General features: G+C 38.1%; 1 protein-coding gene across 3 annotated transcripts in view; it reads right to left on the bottom strand.

The window, feature by feature from the left end:
• The window catches only part of LOC113661016 (adhesion G protein-coupled receptor A1), a 191,052-nt gene that overhangs the window by 45,770 nt on the left and 118,917 nt on the right, over positions 1 to 26,365 (bottom strand). For 2 of the 3 annotated variants that reach the window (XM_027174915.2, XM_047812765.1), the window contains 2 exons: positions 12,170 to 12,377; positions 11,379 to 11,587 (listed from right to left, as the gene is read on the bottom strand). In XM_027174915.2, the coding sequence (XP_027030716.1) occupies positions 11,379 to 11,587; positions 12,170 to 12,377 (417 nt within the window). Of the gene's footprint in view, positions 1 to 10,609; positions 11,143 to 11,378; positions 11,588 to 12,169; positions 12,378 to 26,365 lie in introns of those variants that run through there. The other variant, XM_027174916.2, reaches the window with a different exon arrangement.

Raw genomic sequence — 26,365 nt, 5'->3', positions numbered from 1 at the left:
GTCCCCAGTCGAAGTCAGCAGATTCCCACTTCCACTGTAAACAGTGTGTGCAGGGCACTGCTTCCCCCTCCTGAGGCGCCAGACGGTTTGCCAGAATTTCTTCGAGGCCAACCGATAGTCCTTCTCCATGGCCTCACCAAACTCCTCCCAGACCCGAGTTTTCGCGCTTGGCCCTCCGGTACCTATGAGCTGCCTCCGGAGTCCCCCGAGCCAACAAGGCTTGATAGGACTCCTTCTTCAGCTTGACAGCATCCCTTACTTCCGGGGTCCACCACTGGGTACGGGGATTGCCGCCACGACAGGCACCGGAGACCTTACGGCCACAGCTCCAAGCAGCCGCGTCGACAATGGAGGTGGAGAATATGGTCCACTCGGACTCAATGTCTCCAATCTCCCTCGGGATCTGGTTGAAGCTCTGCCGGAGGTGGGATTTGAAGATCTCTCTGACCGGAGACTCTGCCAAACATTCCCAGCAGACCCTCACAGTGCGTTTGGGTCTGCCAAGCCTGTCCAACTTCCTCCCCCACCATCGGATGCAACTCACCACCAGGTGGTGATCAGTTGACAGCTCCGCCCCTCTCTTTGCCCGAGTGTCCAAGACATACGGCCGGAGGCCAGATGAATCAACCACAAAGTCGATCATCGACCTCCGATCTAGGGTGTCCTGGTGCCACGTGTACTGATGGACACCCTTATGCTTTGACTTGGTGTTCGTTATGGACAAACTGTGACTAACACAGAAGTCCAAAAACAGAATACCACTCGGGTTCAGATCAGGGGGGCCGTTCCTCCCAATCACACCCCTCCAGGTGTCACTGTTGCTGCCCATGTGAGCGTTGAAGTTCCCCACTAGAACGACCCAGCACCCCTCCCAGAGACACCAAGAAGGTCGGGAACTCTACACTGCCATTTGGCCCATAAGCACAAATAACTGTGAGAGACCTATCCCCGACCCGAAGGCACCGGGAAAGGACCCTCTCGTTCACCGGGGTGAACTCCAACACATGGTGACTGTACTGGGGGGCTATGAGCAAGCCCACACCATCCCGCCTCCTCTCACCGCAGGCTACTCCAGAGTAGTAGAGAGTCCAGCTTCTCTCGAGGAGTTGGGTTCCAGAGCCCAAGCTGTGCGTGGAGGCGAGCCCAACTATCTCTAGTCGGTATCTCTCAGCCTCCCGCACCAGCTCAGGCTCTTCCCCCCCCAGCGAGGTGACATTCCATGTCCCTAGAGCCAGATTACGTGTCCGGGGATTGGGTTGCCGAGGCCCCTGCCTTCGACTGCCACCCAATCCACAATGCACCGCAATATTTTCGAAATGTGATATAACATATAACGATCATATAAAAGGCATGAGTGACATCGTTTAGAGCAATATGAGTATATTAAATGGGTATTTTAGGGTTTATATATATATATATATATATATATATATATATATATATATAATTTTTATATTTTATATTATATATATTATATTATATTTAGTATATTAGTTTTTTTGTAATAAAAAAAAATCTACCTGAGCCCTACCACTAAGTCATTGGAGACACTGAAACACCGGGGGGGAAAAAGCAGAAAAACAGCATGAATGTCAGCCTGTCATATTGTGAAAAATAAATCCTGTAAAAGCTTTATAGCGATGGTTCTTAACCCATGTGTCGTGACCCCTGGGGGATCTTAACCAGCGGTAGCAGGGGGTCACGGGCACACTTTTATTTTGAAACAGTGTATAAAATGAACGCTAAATGGCTCCACTTACCGACAACATGATAGAACTAATTAACTGCTGATTAGAAGAGGTCACCTGGGCTTAGCAATTTGTTTTTTATAGTCATCATAGCTGGACTGCTGATTAGACATGGAGCGATTTCATGTAAAGAGAAAGACAGTTTAGACAGCTCCATTGTGTCCTTGTCTTTGTCTCAGTCCTACTCAGTCACCGGACTGCCTCGAAACATTGCAGTTGTTTTCTAATATTCTATAATAATCTTTATCCATGTAATATCTGGAGTGGGGGTGAGGGAGTGCAAGATATTGTTATTCTTACAAGTGGGTTGCAAATGCAAAAAGGTTCAGTAAAGCTGCTTTATATTATGTGATCTTTGTCTAAATCTTTGTCATATCATGCCTGTATGAAAGAAGAAACCCTCCCACATGTTGTGTCTGCGGGAAAGCAGTCCCAATGCGCACAATTAGTCTCAACCAGATGCCCTGTGATACTTTCTGAATAAAAAAAACAATAATAAGTCCCACACATGATCAGTTCCCTACCCTACCTTTACCCATCATGTCTTCATACAACCCAAATAGTGTGAATTTGAATGAATGTGCAAACACTAAGGGTATTCTAATACATTTTAACACCTTCTCTTATTCATTTATTCATCTTCAGGAAGAACGTTTTCTTATCACGTTTGTGGTGGACCAGGGGTTTGTCCAGGGAACAGAAAGTACTTAAGTTACATTGACATTAATTTCTGTCAAGTGTCACCCAAATGGGGATGAGGTACATTTCTGAGTACATTTCTTGCCACAGTTGCCGATCTTGTCGATTTGTTGATTATGGATAAATGTTAGAGAAAATTGTAAATTTATTTTGAACTTTAAAATTTTTATTCTGTATTCTATACTTCTGTAAAGCTGTTTTGAGACAACATAAATTGTTAGAAGGGCTTTTTACAGGTAAATTGAATTGAACTGAACACCTGACATGAGCAGGGAAGACATTGTGGATGGGCAGGAGTCCATCACAGTGCTAAATAAACACATATTCACACACTCATTCACACCTCAATGAATTTATAACCACCAGTCCATCTCCTGGTGTGTTTTTGACACCTGTTAGGAATCTGGAGAACATTCAGATGCCTAACTGGTGTCAGGAATCTGGAGAACCTTCAGAAAAACCAAGACAGAGATGGAGAAACCATGAAAAACAACATACAGGCAGCGGAGGAGCTGTGAGGTGGCACACATTATGGGACTCAAATCAATTATATTATCAGAATACTACATTAGACAGAATTTCCCATTTACATGCACCTGTTCTCCATGGGCAGCATTTCAAAGTCGGCTGCAGTGCATGTGACATTTGTTTGCTAATTAGCTTTTAGAGGAAAAAACCCCACATACTTTCTAAAACAGACTTCACTTGCTATATCAAACATCATCCTCAGTGGAGCACAGAGATAATACATTGTGAAATGTTCCTGTTGCATAACTTGCTGAATTCAACACGATCTGATCTCCATTAAAATATGTATTTGTTCCAGTGAGGATGAAGTAGTTGGATTTTGTTTTGTTATTTCATATGAATGTAACCGTTTGGAGAGCTACTAGCTGTAGTAGCCACGTCCGCTTCCTAAACCAAATTCAAAGCAACTGTTACAAAATTGTAAGCATGTACCTCTGTTACAACAAATAGCAGCATGTCCCTACCAGTCACCTAAACCTACAAACGCAACCACGACGAACAAATGACTATGTCGTGAAAGCTGGCTTACATTCACAAAACACTACATTTCTACCCACTGTACTATTAATGCTAGAACCGATGGGAACATTTGACTTGTATTTTGGCAGCAACAACAAAAAATACCTTATACAAGATGAGGAGGAAAACAGAATTTCCTTTCTTACACGGTTTTGTGCCTGCTGGAAAATCTGTCATTAGCTTTCTAATACAGGGTTTATAATTGCATCCCCCTGATGGATGACACCTATTAAAAGATAAGAGTAGCTGCAGAAATATACCCACAAAGCCTTTTTCTCCTCTCTGTCGCATACACACACACACACACACACACACACACACACACACACACACAATTTCGAAAAAGGCCTGGGTATGTTAATATGTAAGCTATTTACCAAAGAAGCTTTATGCTTTTAAATAATAATAGGTTAAAGCAATGCAATCTTAAGCAAAACAGGGGGAGGAAATCAGTTCGAATACATTATCTGAGGGGAAAATAACAGCAGAAATTATATGTGCCAAGTAAAGTGAAGTGTGAGGTTGTGCAGGCATGTTTGTATGTGTACACTGAGCTCACCAGTTTGCGGTCGCCATAGCGAATCAGTCGTCCCGCATTTTTGAATTTGATGCAGGTTTTACACCGGATGCCATTTATAGAGCATTAAATAACTCAATCCATGGAGTAAGACCATTTTTGAGGAAGGTATTAAACTGTAAATCTATCTGCATCAAAAGACTAATTATTGGCATACATCCAGATCATGGAACTATAATTTGAACTAAAATTTGTTCCCTGAGCAAGAAATTAGCGCTTTGCCAGTGATTCGAACTGTCCTCCAACCTGTCCGGTGGGACTAAACAACGCTAATTAGGTCCTGTTTTATTGCATGCAAAATAATCAGGAGCATTACAACAGAAGGAAGCATGTCTTGGAGCTGTATGCTGCTCTTCGATTATTTATTACAAGATAAACTACAACACCTTACATTAATGTTCCCTAACTAACTCTACTTAGGGCATTTGTTAAAAATAATAAATAAAGAATTCAGAAGCTGTAAAAATTAGTGTTGATAGTTCATTAGTAAGAAGAAGTATTGTTCAAGCTCTGAATATAAATAATTTCATAATGACAAATAAAAACAAATCCCTTCTTTAATTTGTTCTTACAGTGAATTAAGATGATTAGACTTTCAGATTTCAGAACGAACATAATTTATGTTCTTTTACTCCTTTATAAAACTTCAAATTAATAGATGCATGTTGTTTCAAACAACAACACTATGGGACATGCTTCTGACAAGAAAATAATCAGTAATGGGTTCTGATGTGCTGTGGCACAAGATGCATGTCCTAAGTGTTTCTTCTTACTGCCGAGCAATTTAACAAATAAAACCAAACACTGCAACTTTTATTCATTAAGAAACGGCAAGTATTACATTTTCTTTCTTTATAGTTACATTTAATGTTGATGTCTACACCTACTGCTTTAAAACCTTAAGTAAACTTCCAAGCAGTCAAGACAATGGATTAAGTTTCATTTTATTATTACAAACTCATATTATTTTTATTCAAAATGTTAAACTTCAGTTCAATATCCTAAACTTGTCATGGCAATTAGAGTGTAAGAGAACAAATACAGTAGGTTCACATAAAATTCATGGGGCTAATATTACCACTTGTGTCACCGCAGCCATGAAGTGTTGTTCTCTTACAACCTTCTTATTTCTCTCTCACTCTTGAAGAGAAATAAACCCAGCGTTTCATGATACCAAGTAACTTCAAATCTGTATGTAAATTCTTGTTAAAGCTTTATATCAGACTGTGACACAGCACTGACACTGGAGCCTCCTAAAATTGCTAATAAACATCTTTTTTACTGCAAGCTTCATCCATGTCATCCATTCCACACTGATTGAGAGAACACATTACATGATACAAGTTCCAGTGTAAAAAATGACAACAAATAAAAAAACTCACAGAACTATCAACAAACCTGCGGTTATAGAACGTCACCTTCTGGATAGTCAGAATAGAGAATTCAGCAGAACTGTACTATAATAATAATAATAATAATAATAATAATAATAATAATAATAATAATAATAATAACATGCCTTAGCCAGGGCATTTTTCATCTATGACTAAAAATAAGTCCAAAGCAATTAGCATGCATTAAATTACATCATGTTACTAAATTATGATAATAAATGAAACCCTTTTACTGCTTTCTGAAGCAACATTCAGCCTCACTGACAAGTTTAGAAGATTAAGGCATTAGTTTATATTGATCATTATACAACAGTTAGTTCCAGGCCACTAATTTGATATAGACAAATGGTGTTCAAGTGCCACTAATTGATTTTCTCTCTGTTTCAGATATTTTGATTGCTTTCTCTGTTCTTTCAAATTTTAATTTCAAATAAAAATTAACTTTTAAATAAATTGAAGTTGATCCTGACATCACATTAATTTTATCTAAGCTTTAAGCAATACTGTGCTTTTATTTTGAGGTAATATTTTCATCTAAAAGCTCATATAGTATAATTATGCACATTTGCTGTGGTTTAAATCATTCCTGGGAGTCCTGCAATGTTGGTCTGGTTTCAGACTCACTTGAATCTATCGAACTAATAGTCAAAGAGAACACAACATGACTCACGAGATATATATATATATATAAATAATAGACCATAGTCTGTTAGGCTGGGTAATGACATCATTCACATCACATCCTCAACCCTCATCTGTTCACCCATGACTGTGTTACCCTGCAAATCCAACATCTTTATCAAGTATGCAGATGATACCACTGTGGCTGGCCTGATCAGCAACAATGATGAATAGGTATACAGGGAGGAAATCCAAAGCTTTTCAGCATGGTGCTCTGTTATCAACCTCACCCGCAATGCCGCAAAGACGAAAGAGCTCATCAACAGCAGAAGACACTCCAAAAAAATCTGGTGATAGCAATGAGCTAGACACCAGAGATACTGAATAGAATTTAAGCAGTAATTATAAACAGGTCACAGTCAGGAAACAAACTAACTACATAACAAATGACTAAGGCTTAGAAATACACAATACCATTTAATGTGACTTGACAAAGACACAAAGACACAGCCAGGAAATACAGTACATAGACAAACAGCCAGGTAAAAAATAATCAGTGCTACGCAACAGTTAGTTCAGGTCCACTAACATGATTGGACAAATGGCATTCCAAGACTTGTTCCATTTGTTATAGCACACTGGGATAATTCATCTTAACTTGATTCATTGTTTGTGTCACTCCACTTGTCAGATTTTACTGTGTAAAATTCCACTTCTAGCAATAGTCCCATTGAAACCCATAGTACTGTAGACATCAACAGCAGACATGACAAACCATACTTTTTTCATGAATAAAACTTCTGACATAAAACATGAAATCAAATCATTGTGAGCTAGCTAGCCAGCTATTTCTGTTTGGGAAGCATAAATAAATATATGATATATAAAACTGTTGTACAAAAGCAATGTTTTACCACACACACGTAACTGAGCACTTATATTGAATCCTGGCACAGCTGTGAACACCTGTAGATGAATCAAAGCTCAGCCAATATTCAGTACAACCACAACTCTTGCTCACATGATATTGCTTAATTATCTAACACAGAACACATACAGTGTTAGAAACTAATGCCAGGTGGCAGAGATAGGAACAAAACACAAACCAAGAGATGAGAGATTGTGTAATCTGTGACTGTGTCTCTTGATGTATCACATTAGGATCCACCTGTTGACTCTATGCTGTCTCTGCCTGCTAAAAATGACAATGGCCTTAATGACTTACAGTTGACTAACAGTCAGTTCTGCTTAGAAAACAAACAAACTGCACTGACAATTATCCTTATGCATCAGTTTTTTCTACGCTTGTTTAAAGTCAGATCTGGTCAGAGTGTGGCTACATTGTACTGTAAATTGATACTCTGCACTGTGTTTACATTAACCATGTTATAAAATATACCGTCAGTAATATGATTCAGTGGCAACTTGTGATGTGTAGATACACAGATGTGTATCTTTAACAACTCATTAGTTATTTAATTGAGTAATAGATTAATTTGCATACTAAAGGCATCATAGAGTAAAACAGTGACCCTGATGTGGAATCTTGAACAGAAAAAACACATCTGGGCTAGTCAAAAACAATTGGTCATGAACTCAAGGCTTAGATTCATATGCTAAATCACAATCCACACATTCATTTTGATAGTCTGCTTTTCAGTGCTTAATTAATATTGGTGCTTTATCTATATGAATTAAGGCTTTGTTCATTCCTGTGTTTATTCCTTTATTTATCCATCCATACATCCATCCATTTCACTCAGGGCCACTTCTACCCAAAATAACTACCAACCTGTGCTGCAAATTTTTCAACATTTCCTATAAAAACATGTAGGCTACCTTAAAACCGTAATTGTATAATTCTGGTGTGGGAAATCCAGGGTCTACAAGAGTTTAATTATTATCCAGCTTAAACACACATGCTTTCATTTACCAGTTAATTACCAGATGTTTTCAAGCAAGGAAATTACCAAACTGCTGGACCCAGGGCCCTCCAAGAGCAAGGATGATGTCTGCTGCTCTAAAAGCAAAGCTCTTATGTTGCTATGTAAAGACAAGGTGCTGAAACAAATAAGCAGGAGTGAGACTGAGGGCTTGTCATGATGATGGAGAGAGACAATTCTTGAGAAGTGTGACTCAGCCTTTTGCTCCACCCCAGCATTACTGCTGCATTGCCAGAAAAACACATTCAAGCCAGCGTGCTCTCATCGTTATAAATTGGCATAAGCCAATTCATATGGAAAGTTAAACGGGTTAAGGTTGAAGTGATGAGAAATAGTAGGAGTCCTTGCCAACCAAATTGTTCTTGCTCATTTTAATTGCCTCACAATTATTATTTTGTGTGTGTATGATTAGTGAGTTAGTTGGAAAGTAGCTGCTGTAGCTGTCCATGGTGCTGAATAAGTAGATAAATGGTGGTCTGAGATGAGCTTCCCATAAAAAATAAACCCTACCCCCTTAAGCTAAATCATATCCTGAGTCAAATGCCTACTTAAAATGGTGATTATGCAGTAGAAATTAGTCAATTAAATGTTATACATATAGTATTATTTTTTAATCAGCTTTAATGTTTTAATCTTAAGAAAAAGCAGAGTGTAAATCATTATAGACACCCTCAAACTCAATAGTGTGTGACTCATCAAACAAATAAAAAAAACCTTGAAAATAACACAAACTCCTTAGTAACCTGAGCTGGAACAAAATAATGGTCAAATGCAAAATTCAGCTGACTCTCACCCACAGATATCTACCTCCTCCATCACATTATACACTTGCCAATACCGCCTGTTGCTACTAGAATTTTTAAATCAATAAGCAATTTCCTATCAGCTGTGATCAGCAGATGGGGGCTATGTGGCTAGCGCATGGGTTTTGTGGCAGGAGTAGTCAAGGTGAAGGACACAGCCAATTGTAAACAGACAGCACAAGAACAGCCTCTGCTCTTGACCATCAAAAAAAAAAAAAAGTGTCCTCATCCACCTCCACACACGCCCCCAACCAGGATTGTAGTTTGACAGTACTTCTATTTAACCATCTCTCTCACAGTATGTGAAACTGTAGATTTTATAATAAATGTGCTGCTTTTATCACTAGGATACATATGTGTGTGTGTGTGTGTGTGTGTGTGTGTGTGTGTGTGTGTGTGTGTGTGTGTGTGTGTGTGTGTGTGTGTGTCCTTGTCTCTGTGTGTATCATGCATGTTTAAGACTAAGGATTATAACAAATGTAATAGAAGCCAGATAATAAAAAGAAGTATAACTTTCAGCCAGGAAATTGAAACAGGAAACAGGTAACTGTGTCATATGGCATTTCTTCTATCATCTTACATCAAGGGATCATACATAATTCAATGTTTTTAAAAAGATCATTCATTATGAGAAAAAACATATAAAGAGTAATATACCATATAAAAAGGCAGTGAAAGGTAAAACAATGCTCTGATTCAATTTAAAAAAGAGAGAGAGAGAATAGTAACTCAGCTCTATAAATATTGGATAGATATGCAGCGTTTTTAGCCCCAGCCTATTAAAATAATCTTTATCATGTAAGACGTAGGCTAAACTCTATTCACACTAAGGATTGGATTATAAGATGTATCACTTTTACCGAACTAAAGCCCAAGATACAACATCTAAACGCTGTTCATCCGAACACGAGGGGAAAAGCCCTTGAACGGACGAGATGATGCTGAGCTGAGCAACAGGTTCGGCAGTTCATTGCAGAGACAAAAAAAACATTCCACATTCACCACAATACTAAATAAAAAACAGCGTGATGTCGCAAATCCGTTTAAAGGGGTCTTTTTTCTCATGCACTGCGCAGAGGAAGGACTGCGGGTGTGGTGACTGCATTAGCAAGCGCACTATCCTGCACGCGCGCGCGCGCGGGCGCTCGCTCTCTTTCTCTCTCGCGCACACACACACACACACACACACACACACACACACACTCTCTCTCTCTCTCTCTCTCTCTCTCTCTCTCTCTCTATATATATATATATATATATATATATATATATATATATATATATATATATATATATATATATATCGTGCTCTTACAAGCGCGCAAAGCAAACACGGTCACGCACAAAAGACCCACACTAAAAAAAAATCATTATATATAGTTTGTGTTTGTGTGTGTGTGTGTGAGAGAGAGAGAGAGAGAGAGAGAGAGAGAGAGAGAGAGAGAGAGAGAGAGAGAGACGCTCACGACATTACAGGATATTTCCATTTAACCAGTGTGTCCCTAATGAATCACTTTTGCTCAGGTGATGACAAACGTATGGCAAGACCCCGCATCTTTCCCCCTCTCACTCTTTCTTCCAGGCACAAACACACTACCTGAGCCCAGAGCAACAACTAAACCAAACTCACATCTGCCAGCTTTGTATGCCACGCACACGCACCAGTGCTTTATCCCTCCACATCAACCCATTTCACCAAAGAAACAGTCACAGAAAGACACTAAAGTGCTCACGATATTTCCTGATACGTTTAGCACAAATCACAGCAGTGACCGACCTCCCAGTCTATCGAATCCCAGTCGTCGGTGAACATCCGGCGGGCTTGTGCTCGTCCCAAAGCGGACGAGGCGCGACGGCACTACGGAGCGACCGGGAGACGCGGTGATGATGATGATGATGATGATGATGATGAAGAGGATGACGATGATGATGCCATTGCGCCGCCGTTGATATTATAGTCATGAAAGCGACTGTGTATGGAGCGTCCGCATCAGCAGTCTGGTAGAGCCGAGTGAGAGCGTAAGTGCAGCCGGAGAGCGGCATGGAGGCGACGCTGCTACAGCTGCTGCTGTACACGGACAGCAGCGTTATTACGGGGCGGCGCGGCGCGGCTGCAGCCAATTAGCGCTCCGCGTTGCGCACGCGGCAGGCGGAACACCAAGCCACGGAGCGCTCCTATTTTTTTTCTGTACAGCCGCTTCGATCTGGACTGCCGAGAGAGGAAAGTGGGCGGCGGGGAAGTTTGTCACAGTTCCATGAGCAGATGCGAGGGCGTCAATCTTTAAGGGGGTGCGCTTTTGGATGGCTTTTTTTCCCAGAGAATATCTTCTTCGTGAATGTCAATGAAGGTTTCAAGAACTGCGAAGTGCTTATGAAATACACGTGACGTATAGGGTTTTTTTTTTAGAAGATGCATCCTATAGAGCACACCTTTACTTATTTATTTATTATTTATTTATACCACAAACCTGTGTCTACACAACCATACATTTAGCTTGACACTTGTAACCAGCACAGGGACAAATAGGCGAGATGCTACGTCTTACCATGAGCACAGCGAAGTTTTTATGCTGTGTACAGTGTACAGTGGTGGTGTTGCCCGCCGAGCCCGTTATGTGGCAGCCCTCTGCCCGCCAGCCTCCGTGGCCATCCAGCAGGTCGAAATCCCAGTAGGCTGCGGTGGGATCTGCACCTAGAGCCAAGTGCCTCAGGGTGATAATGACAGGCTGAATGAAGCTATCGAGACTGCATCCATCTGCAAAATGAAATAAATAATAATAATAATAATAATAACAATAATTTATAAATATAAAAATAAATAAAGCAACACTTTGCATAGAGACCTTAGGTGCTACATTATTGTATTCTGTGCGCGCGCAAATGCGCACTAACTCTCTCTCTCTCTCTCTCTCTCTCTCTCTCTCTCTCTCTCACACACACACACACACACACACACACACACACACACACACACACACAGACACCTGTTTATGGGACAGATAAGAGTAAAATGATACGATCGTCTTCTGTCTTGAGCTTTCACCCTAACAGTTTGTTGTAGTACTTTGGGCAATTAAACAAACTAAAACTGTTCTAGCTGAAACGGCCCTTAATGTGAACATTTACATGCTGCATCATTTAAGTCATGCTTACATGTGACACAACTGGTTACAAATTTTATCCCCCCCCCCCCAACATCCAGGATCATATTTAAATAAGCTGTAAAAATCAGTCCAGGCCGGTGGCGCATTTCCAACCTATTAACCAATTACGTCCTTCGCACATGATCTAAAGGCTCTGCGAGCTCGCCAGCTATGGCCACACATTTTCCCCTTACCTAATTTGACGAAAGCGACCGGAGTCGCCACGCTCCTTCGCTTGCCGTCGTCTGCCAAGCTCGACGAGTTCCCTGTGCACGGAAAGAGTTTTCCATTGCGAAATACAACCAGCTGCAGCCTGCAGGTCGAGTTATCAACAGATCGCAAGGCGGAGGCGCGCACAGAGCCAGCCAGCGGTAAATGAATGGAGGCGACAGCCACTGCGTTCTGTGAACGAAATGACACAGGGGGAAACGGATATTACATAGCTGCGTGCGCCAAAACGTGCACAGGTGTTAAAAGACCCATCTGACTAAACTGGGTGGCATATGAATGACAGACAGCTCCCCCTTAAGTTTTAAGGTGAGGATACCCAGCTTGGCCGAGTTGTGATGATGAGCAATTTTGAGGACGATTCGGTTCCCTTCAAACGACTTTCTTAAGCGACTCGTGCAAGTCGATTCGCAAACTTGGGTGTATTCAAAGGACATTAAAGCTGTTGCATTTTTAGTCATATAGTCATTGGAGAACCTGTAAATTATTCTTGAGAGCCGTTTGAGCGGTAAATCGGGGGAATTAAATCATAATTGGATTCGATTCAAGTTTAAAAGAATCGAATCAGCAAATTGAGTCCACACAGAGGCCCCCCCACCAGTGAAATGGTTCTTACCGTCATTGTTAGGCTACACACATACAAAAAGCTATGTCTTTTTAAAATCTAAAAACATGCTGTCTCAACAAGTTCTGTAATACTATTGATTCGTTTTGTCTTGGGTGTCAAAGTCAATAAAATGGGATATTTACTGATTTGAAATTCTGTTCATTTGAACTGCTAATCTAGCCATATATTATGTAACAGATAAATTTGTAGAGTAATTCACTATTACAGTATTTAAAAAAAAAAAACAGTTTGCATTTGCTGCTAGGATCTGTATTTTTCACCATTCAGACTTGGAAGCAGCAATGATAAAACACCAAGCTGATTTAAAGAGACATGTCTGGCTTTTCCTAATGGCACATTCACATTAGCAGTAGGCTTTTGCTTAAGCCAGAAGTTATTATTATTTTTTAAACGAGACAGTGATGGAAAGCACTGATTACACTCTCAGTAATGAAGGTACCAAACTGGATACTAGCTTATCACTTTGCAGGTACCATCAAGGCTACATGTTTAATACATTTAGTATGGAAGGAACAGGTTGTGTACACTGGTGGTGTTACTTCAAATTATCGGTTAGAGTTTTCAAGGCACTGCTGTATTTAGGTTTCGAGGTGAAATAAAAATATGAAAGGTACAAAATATAGAACCAACCCAGCAACACAAAAAAGTACAGCTTGGTAATTTTTTGGAGATTGTGTCGATTGTGTTTTATCATTGCTGCTTCCAAGTCTGAATGGTGAAAAATACAGATCCTAGCAGCAAATGTAAACTGTGTTTTTTTTTTAATACTGTAATAGTGAATTACTCTACAAATTTATCTGTTACATAATATATGGCTAGATTATTATACTACATTTACAGCATTTGGCAGTACTAGTATAATACTACTACTAGTAGTAGTAGTAGTAGTAGTAGTAGTAGTAGTAGTAGTAGTAGTAGTATTACTTCTATTACTGTCACAACTACCACTAAAAAAATTTTAATGTTAAACTCGGCATAAATCACTTCTTACACATGAACAGGAGAATATTGTCTAGCAAGCCAACACGATTTGTCAAACCAAAATCATGTCAGATATTTGTTTGGTGTACAAAACCACATATTTCAATACTCCATAATCAATTACACAAGCAATACATACTTCCATAATAATACAATAATCTAACTACATTACACTGTTACTTAACTGCATTGCTGTAAGCAAATAACTTGTTTGCATGATGTCGGTTAAACATGAATACTAAACCCTGTCTGTCTAAGCTACAGTACCTCAACATTTTCTCTTGTCTGTGCAAGTGCCATATTTTATTGTTTTACGTATTGTGTTGTACTGGTTGTGAAGATTGTGGTTGTGCAGAAATTATTGCTGAAGTTTGAATTTTACTGTACATTTGAGAGAAATAAGCCTTGACTATATTTTGCCTAGGAAGCAGTGAAACGTACACAATGAACACACTTCTTTCTTCTTTTCCTCTTCCATACTGTGCACATTTCAGAGATAAAATTCTGTCTAACTAAATCACCACTGAAGCATTTACCTGACCTTTATCAATGAGTTTGTCTTCCGTTCTGCATTTCTATAACGAACAGTGTTAGATAGTCTCTAGAAAGAATGGTTCGCTGTACACCATTTCCTCTTCCATTTCCTCTTCCATTTCTGTTTGTCTTAATTAAAAAGGTATGCAGAGGTACAGTTTGTGTAATGTAAACACCCACAAGAGAAAAACAAATATGTGCATACACAGAGCTGTCACTCAGACCTGGCGTATCGTAAATTCAATATCAAACCACTTATACCATGACAAGATGAAGCAGTAAGTATACATTCTTTTAAATTTTAAGTTACAGTACAAGTCCTCTTGTATACAAATATTGATACATGCTCAGCAGTGCAAATATTGCAAACTAGAAAATCATAGAAAGAACAGAATACTACCACACATAGCATGGCATATGTCCATAGCATATAGGCATAAATGTTGATATGATATTTAGCTGCAATCTGAAAGAATTGTTGGATTACTATGCAACCAGTTCAGTGCATAAACTTATACAATTAGCAAAAGTAAGCGTTTCGTTTGGATTGTGGTCTATGTCTATATTGTGCAGCACATAATAATCTATAACATTTATTGTTAATTGAATCCCTTTCTGATGTCTGAGAATCAGTATAGAGAAGATGACCTTCACATTTACATTACTGACAAACAAATAACCTTGTCTCCTTAAACAGGACCGCAAAATATTCACTCTTTGAAAAACGAAATGTATGATTGTCTGTAATTTTAAAAACTGTAAAATTGAATTGGTGATGGAGTACAGCGCAATTCAATTTTCTTTCAATACACAGACTTTCTATCACTGAAAAAGAATTTGCTGACAGGTGATTACAGGAAGCCATAATGACATGTAATTCAGTGGTAAGATTAGCTAGCTTATTAGTTATTAGTATTTTCTTTTGTTTGGATGTGCATTAAGCAACAGTACAAAAATAACAAGGGAAAAGACCAGCTACTTATCAGTCAGCAGCTCTTTTTTAATCAAGTAAACCGACCATGGTGTCATCCTCTTTTTGATTGACTCACAACAGCAAAGTTTGTACAAAGTAAAGTTGGAAGAAAATGAAATGAATCACTACCAAAAGCAAACAAATGTCTTTTATGTGCCCTGCATCCTTTCCCATTTACTGTGTAAGTAATATTATAAAGGTGTATCGTTTTCAGATCACTTCTACTTTGCCATAGCAAAGGGTAAAAAAAAAAAAACGCTAAATACTAGGACAGCATGATTTATTTGGGCTAGACAGAATGATCAGATCAGTTCTTTTAGCTCAGTAATGCCAAAATTTAAGTATATGGAGAGTCTAAATTCATCATAAGTACAGTAGGTGACTATCCATCAGTCTGAGGGAGCCACTACCTCCTCTGACTTGCTCATTTATTTAAGGGATATATTTAAAAAAAAATCATTTCTATCCCGAATTTACATATTTCTTTAAAGCTGCTTTTTGACAATATATTTCCTTTGTTAAAAGTTATATACCAATCAAATTGAACTAAATAGATTTAACTAATAAGGGAGAGGGACATTAACTAATAAGCAATGAACTAATTGTGTTTCATCAAGGAACGATCCAAACTATGCTGCTTTCCCTTCAGAAATATAGTAGGGCTCAACTTATTTAGAACATCTGGTCACAAGCAGAAATATTATAAGTATCAACATGCTGAGGTCAGCACTCTAAAGACTCAGAGAAATGTGTGTGTGTGTGTGTGTGTGTGTGTGTGTGTACTGGAGGGCAGCAAACACTTAATTCACAGAACTGGTCAATGCCTTAGTCACCGTATTTCCATATCTCTGAGAGAAAGAATGAGAGAGCTGTCTGACTCATTGCTACAACACAGCACAGACCCAGAAGATCCTGAAGAAAAGTGGTTCTTTAACAGTTTTTTTGGCTAAATGTGCATCCCCTAAAATCTACATAAAACCTCTATCAAGTGAACACACTAAATTCTACATAGAAAATCTAAGGGTTCCCCCAGAGCAAAAAAACAACCTTTAAAGGAACTCTTTTCCAAAGAGTATACTGTAGCAGTCAACACATTTCGAAGCTTCTCACATTAAAAACAAAGCACATTTTCAAGGGAGCTCCAATTATTAATGAAACTCCATGCTTCTGATGATTTACAGAAAGTACCTGACTGCATCGCTACATGGTGTTTGCTTTGAAAGCATGTAGAAATGCCCTCCAAAAAACAACGGTTTATTACCTTTGTGACTGATAGTAGTAATTTTGCTGTAGGAAATCCAAAGCCGTTTGCAGGCATACAGCGATAAAGTACTGTATTAAACATTAAATATTAATTGGTGAGACCGACTAGCATCTTTCCTGGGTGACAGTAAATGCGGCAGTAATAGTACTGTTTTTTTTTGTTTGTTTGTTTGTTTTTAAAAGCTTTCCTTATTTTTTCCAAACTTCTTCATGTGAGCAAACCTTTCTTGGTGTGAGCAGTCGATTTTTAGCCAGGTTTGTTAGTCATGTCATAATATGTTGTCCAACACTACAGAAGTCATTCATTTCCATCTATGACACTGATGTGGTCTATATATATATATATATATATATATATATATATATATATATATATATATATATATATATATATATATATATATATATATGAAGAATGAAGAAAAAGAGAATGGGTTAAAGTCTACACATACAATATGCTTAAGGTTTTAAAGGGCTTGAAGATAATGTGACTAAACAAGTCTAACACTGGCTTTTATCTTACAGGAACTCAGTAAGAAGTTATTTATTTAAATCTTGTCAAGCCATAAGCGCAAACTCATACATGACATGTTTTATTAATCTGAATAGTGATGATTCAATAGTTTCTTATCTGAGGCGCTCTGAGGTGAGACTGGGCAGAAGATTAGCACTAATTCTGGCTCTTTGGGTTATATGAGGTTATACTGAAGATGTAGATTGCTTCTAGATAGATTGATATGAGTGCTGGGTGCCAGAAAATCCAAATAAACAGATAAAAACAAAAAACAATTATTGAAATTTGTAATTACAGAAATCTGTCATTCATGAAAATCAGAAAAAAAGCTTTCAGATCTCATTCGTGCTCCTGAGTAAATTTGTGCATTATCTGATGTCAAAACCTGACTTGTGCCTACTGGAAGTATTAAATATCAAAAACTACAGCCCAGATCTGGTTTATCTAATTACAACTTCTATTGTAAACATTAAATCTTAAATCTGGAAAAAAAAAAATGTGTTGATTTTAGCTGTCGAAATCTCTTAATACTTTTCAGCCTGAAATTTTAATATTTAATTGTACTTTAGATTAAATTACACAGCCTAAAAAAATGATCATTATAAAAGAAATAGTTTATTTGCTTAAAAGTAACTTGCCCCTCACTGCAAGCTTATTTAATTTTATTATCTAGAGAAAAACAGGCAGATAATGCCAGAAACAGAGAGAGAATAAACTCTGAGGCAATTCAGGGAGAGGGTGTATTATTGCAGACCCACTGCGCTCTTTATTGGCAGGAATAATTGAGAACAGCATTGAATATTGTGTATGTCTTTTTGAGCCAGCTGTCAGGTTCAATAGCCATTCCCTGGATAATTAATTGGGTTTAGGTGTTCTGAATACCCGATTCAAACAGTATATTATAAAGGCACACTGGTGTAATGAAACAATGTGCTAGCATTGCCATTTGAGATTTGCTGCCTACAACAACAACAACAACAACAACAACAACAAAACTAGTGTGAAGCTTCAGGCTTAAAGGAATAACCACTTAATTACTAATGAATAATAACCTGGTTAAAAAAACAAAAAAAAAACAACTTTTACTGGCAGTATGTAGTGTGTATGAATATGTTTCTCAGCTTGCTTTGTCTAACACCTGGTGTAGTTCTTGTGGTGCAATGATTCATTGAAATCTTTGTTTAATTATACTTATCAATGTCTGAAGAAGAACAGCATGTGAAAGCTCTTCTCTTTGAATTCCTATAAGCTTGAAAAGATAGAAAATCCACTAGATTAGGTGTTTTAGAGGAGCCTTGATGATAGAAAGTATGGGGTTATTTTTTGTTGTTCTTCTGTTAGAAGTTTTTCAACACTTCTAAAATTAGAAAATCTAAAAACATAAACGTAGGATTTATTTTAATCAGGGTAGGAGAAAGTAGTCATTGTTACAGTCATGACTCCCACAATTAGCTTTACATCAGCTGCTATTTATTATTCATTTGTTTTACTTATGCAGACAGACAGATTGAGATGAAATGATTCACTGTGACCCAGCTTACTTCTTTAAACCCTAGTGAAGTTCCTGTGGTTTAATGATTAAACACATTGTGCACAGTTGCCTTGCCTTGATTCCCAGCCCAGCTTTATGTGCATGGAATCTGGATTTTCTCCCTGTGCTTTGGGGCTTTCCTTTGGGTACTCCAGTTTCCTCCTCAATCCAAAAACATACTGTATGTTGAAGGCCAACTGAAATCTCTAGGTTGTCTGTAGTGTGTGATTGTGTTTGTTAGTGTGACTACATGTGCCCTGAGTCCCCTGAGATAGGCCCCTGGTTCCCTGCAACCCTGTGTTGGATAAATGGTACAAAAATAGATGGATGGATTTAACACCAAGTGAGAGTGGGTCTTTACAAAATATAAAGTACTCTTAAGTTATTGATATTCCTTAAGATTATTTAAAGGTTGTTTCAATTAGGTTTTTGATTTGTCCTTGGTTTTCCGTGTCCTGAAATCATATAACAGAGTCTTTCTCTTTCAGAAATGGTTCCCTGTAGGACTGTTTTCAGAGGTCTGAAACTCTTAGGGTGCTTTCACACCTGCCTTGTTTAGTTCGGTTGAACCGTACCAGAGTTCGATTGCTCATTTGGTGCGGTTCGTTTGAAGAGGTGGTCTCGGTACGCTTTCAAACAAACTCTGGTACGGTTCGTTTGTGGTGAGAACACGATTCGAGATCGAATACACCTAACTGCAAAAAGTATTGCACATTTTGGACTAAACCAGCTGCCGTAGTGGGTCGTTGGCAGTATTTTCGGAAGATGAGCATATCACAGTTACGCAAAAGTAATGCTCGCCGCCTCCTGAAGTGTCTTGCGATGCGTCTTCGCCGTTTGCAGTGCATTAAAATGATATTTTCAAGCCGCATCCGTGCTTCATTCTGAAAATTAAGACTTTGCATAGAATGCTGTATACAAGCGATGTAGTAGACTACAACCACGAACATAATTGCAGCGCGCAGTCGTCTCTCCATGGTGTACTGTATGCTGTATTTTCCTCTTTTTGTTTACTTCCGGAGTTTCGTTGAAATTTCCCGCATGTTTATTCTGACCAATCGAGAAGCAGTTTAGGAAATACGCTCAAAGAGATGTGGCCAATGAGTGATGTGGATGTTATCACATGACTGCATTTTGGTTCGTTTCAACTGGTGCGGAACAGAACGATCAGTGTGGTGTGAAAAGGAACCAAAACTGCTAAAAAGCTACAATGTATCATTTTTTGCTTTTGGTCCGGACCAAATGAACCGAACTATAGGTGTGAAAGCACCCTTTATTAGCCTGTTAATCATTCTATTTTATATATATATATATATATATATATATATATATATATACATATATATATATATATATATATATATATATATATATATTTGTCAGTGTTTTCTTCTTCCCTGCTATCACTAGGGAATACTTTGGAAATATACATGATAAAAAAAAATACACACACACAGACAAACACACAAACACACACACACACACACACACACACACACACACACACACACACACACACACACACACACACACACAAACAGACAAACCACTCCTATCACTATATAACAGTGCATTGGTAACCTTCAAGCTGCCAATTTTCTCTTTGAGCCTTTGTAAGTTTGCGATGCAGCTCCATCTCCACTTCCAACATCTCCATGGCAACAGAGCTATATGATTTTACATTTTTGTGTATTTAAAAAAACGGCCTCAGTTGTATGAATGGAGTAGAGTGATCCCACTGCTGAGACCTGGGACATTTCAGCTTATTGAGCAAATATTCAGAGCACAACCTGTGGCAGGTTAGCACACACAAAGAGCTCAGAGCTTTACAGAGCCAAGCCTGTAGGTGGTAAACAGGTAGCAGTACACACAGATAGTGTGCTGTAGTTTTCTTCATTTGTTTTTGCTAGTTAATTAACCATTGTCCTTTCAATAGAAAGAGCTCATAGTTTCTTGCAGTAAGTACCAACTCCAAAGTTAAAGTGGTAGCTTGTTGGTTCCTTTTGTTGTTGTTGTTGTTGTTTAATTTGATATCATGAAGCAAAACAGAAAATAACTCAGAACTTTGAAATCAAATTTATTCGACAGTAAAAATCAAATGTGAAATCATTCTCAAATCAAATGTATGTGATTCCATCCAGGGTGAATTCTCCTGCCTTGAGCTTAGTGCTCAGCCATCAGTCACCTGATGGTTTCTCTCAGTGTGAGTTGTTATTGTTGTTGACCTTTGGCTGCTCCCTGTTCATGGTCACCACAGCAGATAATCCGATCTGCACATTTTGATTTTGGCACAGGTTTTATGCTGGGTAACCTTCCTGATGCAATTCTTCTATTTAACTGAGACTAAGACCTGGACTTAAAGTTAATCCCTCAGTGTCTGGGTTGGTTAGAAAAGAAAAATAAATCAATCAATACACCTTTTACTTTCGAGCATTAGCATTATTGTTGATGATATCCGTGAGGTATAGTTCTGTTTTATTCTTGTTTTTTGCTCCCTTGGTAGAAAATACCAAATTTTCATTACCAAAGCTGTTAAATTTATGAGGCAAAATAAAATCTGCAAAAATCCATTAGAGCTGAATTCAGAAGAACTCCCCAATAATATACTTTGACACACCTACCTGTGTATTGTTTTATTTAGGCTACTTTCTAATCTTGCCTTGGCTTTCTGGCTTTCAAATGTCATGAAGGTTTTAACACTGGTCAATGTTTTTTTAAATAAACTAATGAAAAACATTAATAACATGTTTATAACATGTCAATAATGCTATTATTATTATTATTATTATTATTATTATTATTATTATTATTATTATTATTATTATTATTATATAGAGATGATGATTTTACTTCACTGACTTTTCCCTCAGGTGATCAGACAGAAAGTGATGTGAATGATAATTAATAGTCTGTTTGGCTGATCATTTGACTTGAATAGGTTTAATCCAAGCCTCAAGCTCTCAAAAAGAAGTAGCTTATTTCCTGCAGTCACAAATCCTTGCAGAAAACTCTCTCTCTCTCTCTCTCTCTCTCTCTCTCTCTCTCTCTCTCTCTCTCTCTCTCTCTCTCTCACACACACACACACACACACAAACTGATCCCACCTCACATCTTAAAAGATGAAAGTGACGTGACATACGGCTAAGTATGGTGAACGATACTCCAAATTCGTTCTCTGCATTTCACTCATCCAAAGTGCACACACAGCAGTGAACACACACACAGCAGTGAACACACACACACACCGTGAACACACACCCGGAGCAGTGGGCAGCCATTTATGCTGCGGCGCCCGGGGAGCAGTTGGGGGGGTTGGGGGGTGCCTTGCTCAAGGGCACCTCAGTCGTGGCCATCCCGAGACTCGAACCCACAACCTTAGGATTACAAGTTAGACTCTCTAACCATTAGGCCATGACTTGCCCCATATCTTATTCTCTTATTTATCTCTTATTTATTGTTCTCAAAGTATTTGTTCAATTTCCAGTAAGGTCTGTCAATACTCAAACTTTTTCTCCATGTTCATAGTTTCGTTTTTCATAGTTTCGTTTTTTCAAATTCTTGCTTTGTTCAATGTTTTGATCTTGTCTGTCCTTGTATGCTGTGTTTGTTCATTGCCTGACCTTTGCAGGATTTTGGATTACACTTTTGGCTCACTGATGCCTCGCCTATTTGGACAGTTTGCTATTGTTATTTCTGTTATTAAGGATATTCCACCTAAACTTGCATGTGCCTCAGAAATCATTCATTACACCTAATCTCACACTGTGTTAAAGGAAAATTCAGGAATAAAAAGCTTTATGGATCTACTAAACAGCCTGTATATTACTGTACACATTTGAGCCTTATATTTGAATGCTCGGATTATGTTCATAAATCATCTTTGTGCCGAGGGGGTTGTGGAATTGATTTTTCAGTTAACAGAGTCCCTGACTGCAAAAAGGTTTGAGAACTGCTGGTTTTATGGAATACAACAGCACATTTTTAGAGATGATATAAACTAGAGTTCTGCTATCTAAAACCAAGTACCTGCTAAACTACTATTTTTACTTCGCATGTAATACAGACTTTATTAGCATTTATTTCCAGGCAACAATATTAACTGGACTAGCAGGGTCACAGCAATGGCATTACAAATACTATCCGGGGAGTGTGATTCAGATATGAGCTAGTCATTTATTGCTAATGAACTGAATAACCATTGCGCCTCCAGGGAGGTGTGATTAGCTAGTGTTTTTTATATGATATACCAGCAGAGCCAACCAGATATTGCTGTGAAATCTATAATGTCTGTCAATACAGCAATATGTTTACTCCAGAATTATTTGCAAATGCCAGCATGCTAAATTATGGCTGTGGACGTGGATGCTCTGCAAAAATAACTGAGTAAGCATTGTGTATTTATGGGTACATAAAGTGGACATAAAGCCTTGTGATAAATAACACGTACAGCGGATTTTTCAATCCAGAAAACGTTATCTGACATCTTCATTTTGATCAGCGGATGCACAGTTAAAAGTTCAGAAACACATACAGACCAACATACAGTACATTGGCAACAATTCTCATTCAGAAAACACACATTTCATTCACAACACACTGACCTAAAAAACACTAACAACACAAAGTTTCAATGATTTTCCACATAAATCAGTTCTTCATATAGAATACTGTTACACAATCTCACTTTATTGAAAGCATTTGTAACATGAATGAATTAGAAATTAATCCAAATAATTTTTTTTTTATACGAATATCGTACTTGAAAATTATAACCAAAGGTGAAAAAGAGGGAAAAAATTCCAGGGCTGCAATGATAATGAAAAAAGAATAAATAAAATACATTCTACACATTACTGTAACATGTGTAGTTTTTCATTATAGTAAATTACAGTCTGCTCTTTCTCCTGCATTTGGCCACAAGTTCTCATCAACATCATCTTCCACCTCCACGCAGATAAAAACTCCTCTATGGGGTATGGGGAGGCAGGTATAATACTGGCATCCGGGATGTGCCGCAAAACCACTCTGTGACTGCAGCAGAGTGGTGGAATGCCACATTATCCCACACAACAATAAAGGAAGGGGAGTTTGATGCCCTCTCTCCTCTGCTGGCACAAGTCGAATATGTAGGTCATTTAGAAACGAAATGAGCCTCTCTGTATTGTAGGGGCCAATGAGTGGTTTGTGTAACAGCAAACCTTCATTGGACATTGCTGCACACATCGTGATGTGGGACCTCCACAGTCGCTCTCTGTCTCATTACATTTCTTCCCCTGCGTCATGTTTTTGCCAGGTTGAATTCAGCTTCATCCACAAAGATAAAAGTATGTGGAGTTCATCTGACTTCCATCTCCATTACCCTCTAAATTGCAGACAGTTTCACAGTAATTGACGTTATGCATCAATGTGTATGTACCCTGTTAGGTTACTGAATAGACATCATACCTGGACATATTGAAACCGGAGTTCTTTCTCTCAATGCGTACAGTGTACAGTTGCTTCATCCTTATTTTATGTTTCTCTAGGACTCTGGCAATTGTTGTGCTAACCATATTCACATTTTCAAAAGTGCCATTGTCTTCCAGCACTCTCTCCCGAATTTCCTGGAGTTTTATTGCATTGTTGGCAAATACCACATCCACAATGGCAATTTCTTGCGCATCAGAACAGATCCTGCCTCTCCCTCCTCTTGTGGGCAGTCTTTGGATTCTACAGTAAATCACAACTATTACTGCATTGTTTTTTTTTTAAATTTTGCAATTAAATTGCATTTAGCTTGTAATGATTATTTTTTTCATTTTTGGCTATAAAATTGAGAATATTATAAAAGAATTTGCCATCATTCTGTTTTGAATGAGTTTATAATCATTTTGAATGCAGTGTGTTAGCATTAGAAAAATGTGCTGAAAATACACAGTATTTTGCAGGTTGTGGAGTACGAATGGGAAAAGAGTTCCTGAATTTTGAAAAGTGTGGTCACTGAATGCATTTTGTCTGAAAGCAATGAAAAATGGTTCACAGTTTGGTCTGCATTGACTTCTGTTTCGCTGACTGTGTGAAGAAAATGTGGTTTCAGTATTGAACAATGCTTGTTAGCAACTGAAAAAAAAACTGTAAAGTGCAGTGTGCTTAAAGTGTGCAGTTATGGGTTTTATATAAAGGAAGGTTTACACCGTGTAAAAAATAAATAAATAAATTGGTGTACTGTATGTAGGTAATTCTTTTCATAGTGTCATTCTGTCCCATGAATTCATTCTGAAAAGGACTATAATATTAAAAATAAAACATCCAGCGACATTGTTGTTTACTAAAGGTTGGGTGACACTCTACGGGGTTAGAACATCATGACAACTAAATTTGTAGCTCAGTGTATTTCTTGTACATCAAAGTTTACCAAGTGAGGTTTAAACTGGAAAAAAGAACAAAGACAAGAATGATTTGTTCTCAGATTTATTCATCAATTATGAGGCCTGTGGTTATAAACTACAATCACAACTGCACTGCTATACTGTATGATGATATTATAACCTACCAACTGATGCTTATGTAAAGTTGTCAGCCCAGACAATGTCATAATACACATCAACAGAAATCCATCATTTTATTTGATGAAAGCAATCAGACATCATTTCTGATCAAGCTTGGTTTATGTCAGCTGTGATCGTGTGATATGTGATACGATTAGTGATCTGATGGTTTTTTGATAGTGATCACACATTCCTATGCTCAAGTACAGTTTAACCATGTTTCGTTTTTACTAATTATACCAGTCAAATTCATTTGGCAAATACAACAATTTACCTTATTATACACTATAAAAGGACCTAGTATTAGAGTGAAAGGCTGAGACATTACATGGAGAAGCAAATCATCAAGCTGCTTATAGCAAAAAGACATGTTTTTATTTTCTACCTGGTTTGGACATCCACCAGTCTACCCACCCACTAGCTAGCTCTCCTGTATCACATGTGAGCCAAGTATATCTTTTCAAACTGCTCCATAACACACATTGGGGAAAGCTCTTTCTGCCCTCTTCAGCATCCCTGAGCTTTCAGATGCTCATGACTGGTTAGTGTCACTTTGAGTGAGAGAATAGAGAGCACACCATAACTCCCTCTCAGACAGCATGGCCATTTTTGCCCTCATGGCTCCTGGCCAATAGTTGGCTGTGTTTTCCATGAGATTTGACCTTGCAAGCTCACAACCAAAGGGCAAACAATTTATTATTATGCCTCTCAGGACCCCACATACCATGTTCTAAGCTTTATACAGGCAGGATTTCATTTGATTTAGCATTATGTGCACTGTGCATGAGAGTGGTTTCTTGCTCTGCTTATTCACGCTAACGAATAACAAGGGTATTTTTTTGTAATTCTGAAAACAAAAAATAAATAAATATATATATTCAAACAGGGCTTTTTCCCCCCCAAAATTTCTTATATATAAATATAGTAAAAAAATAAAATAAAAATTATCTACTTTTTACCTCTGGGAATTACAATTTACTCCAATTTATGTTGCTCCAGTGTTGGAAATTTGAATAAAACTACATGAAAACCGCTTTGCTAAGATTTCCTTTTGTGTTCATCTCACCACAAGACATACATACTTCAAGTATATGGTTTGTGGTTTAATTTTAAACAATCACAATGACTGCCCTTTGAATTTGTTTTATAAGTAATGTTAAGGGTCTTTTTTCCAGATAAAGATTGGTTTAAAAATGCTACAGAGTTTTTTT

The sequence above is a fragment of the Tachysurus fulvidraco genome, chromosome 4 (genome assembly GCF_022655615.1).
Source record: "Tachysurus fulvidraco isolate hzauxx_2018 chromosome 4, HZAU_PFXX_2.0, whole genome shotgun sequence".
NCBI classification, from domain to species: domain Eukaryota; kingdom Metazoa; phylum Chordata; class Actinopteri; order Siluriformes; family Bagridae; genus Tachysurus; species Tachysurus fulvidraco.
The sequence above is the reverse complement of the archived record's forward strand: the minus strand, read 5'-3'. Positions and strand labels throughout refer to the sequence as shown.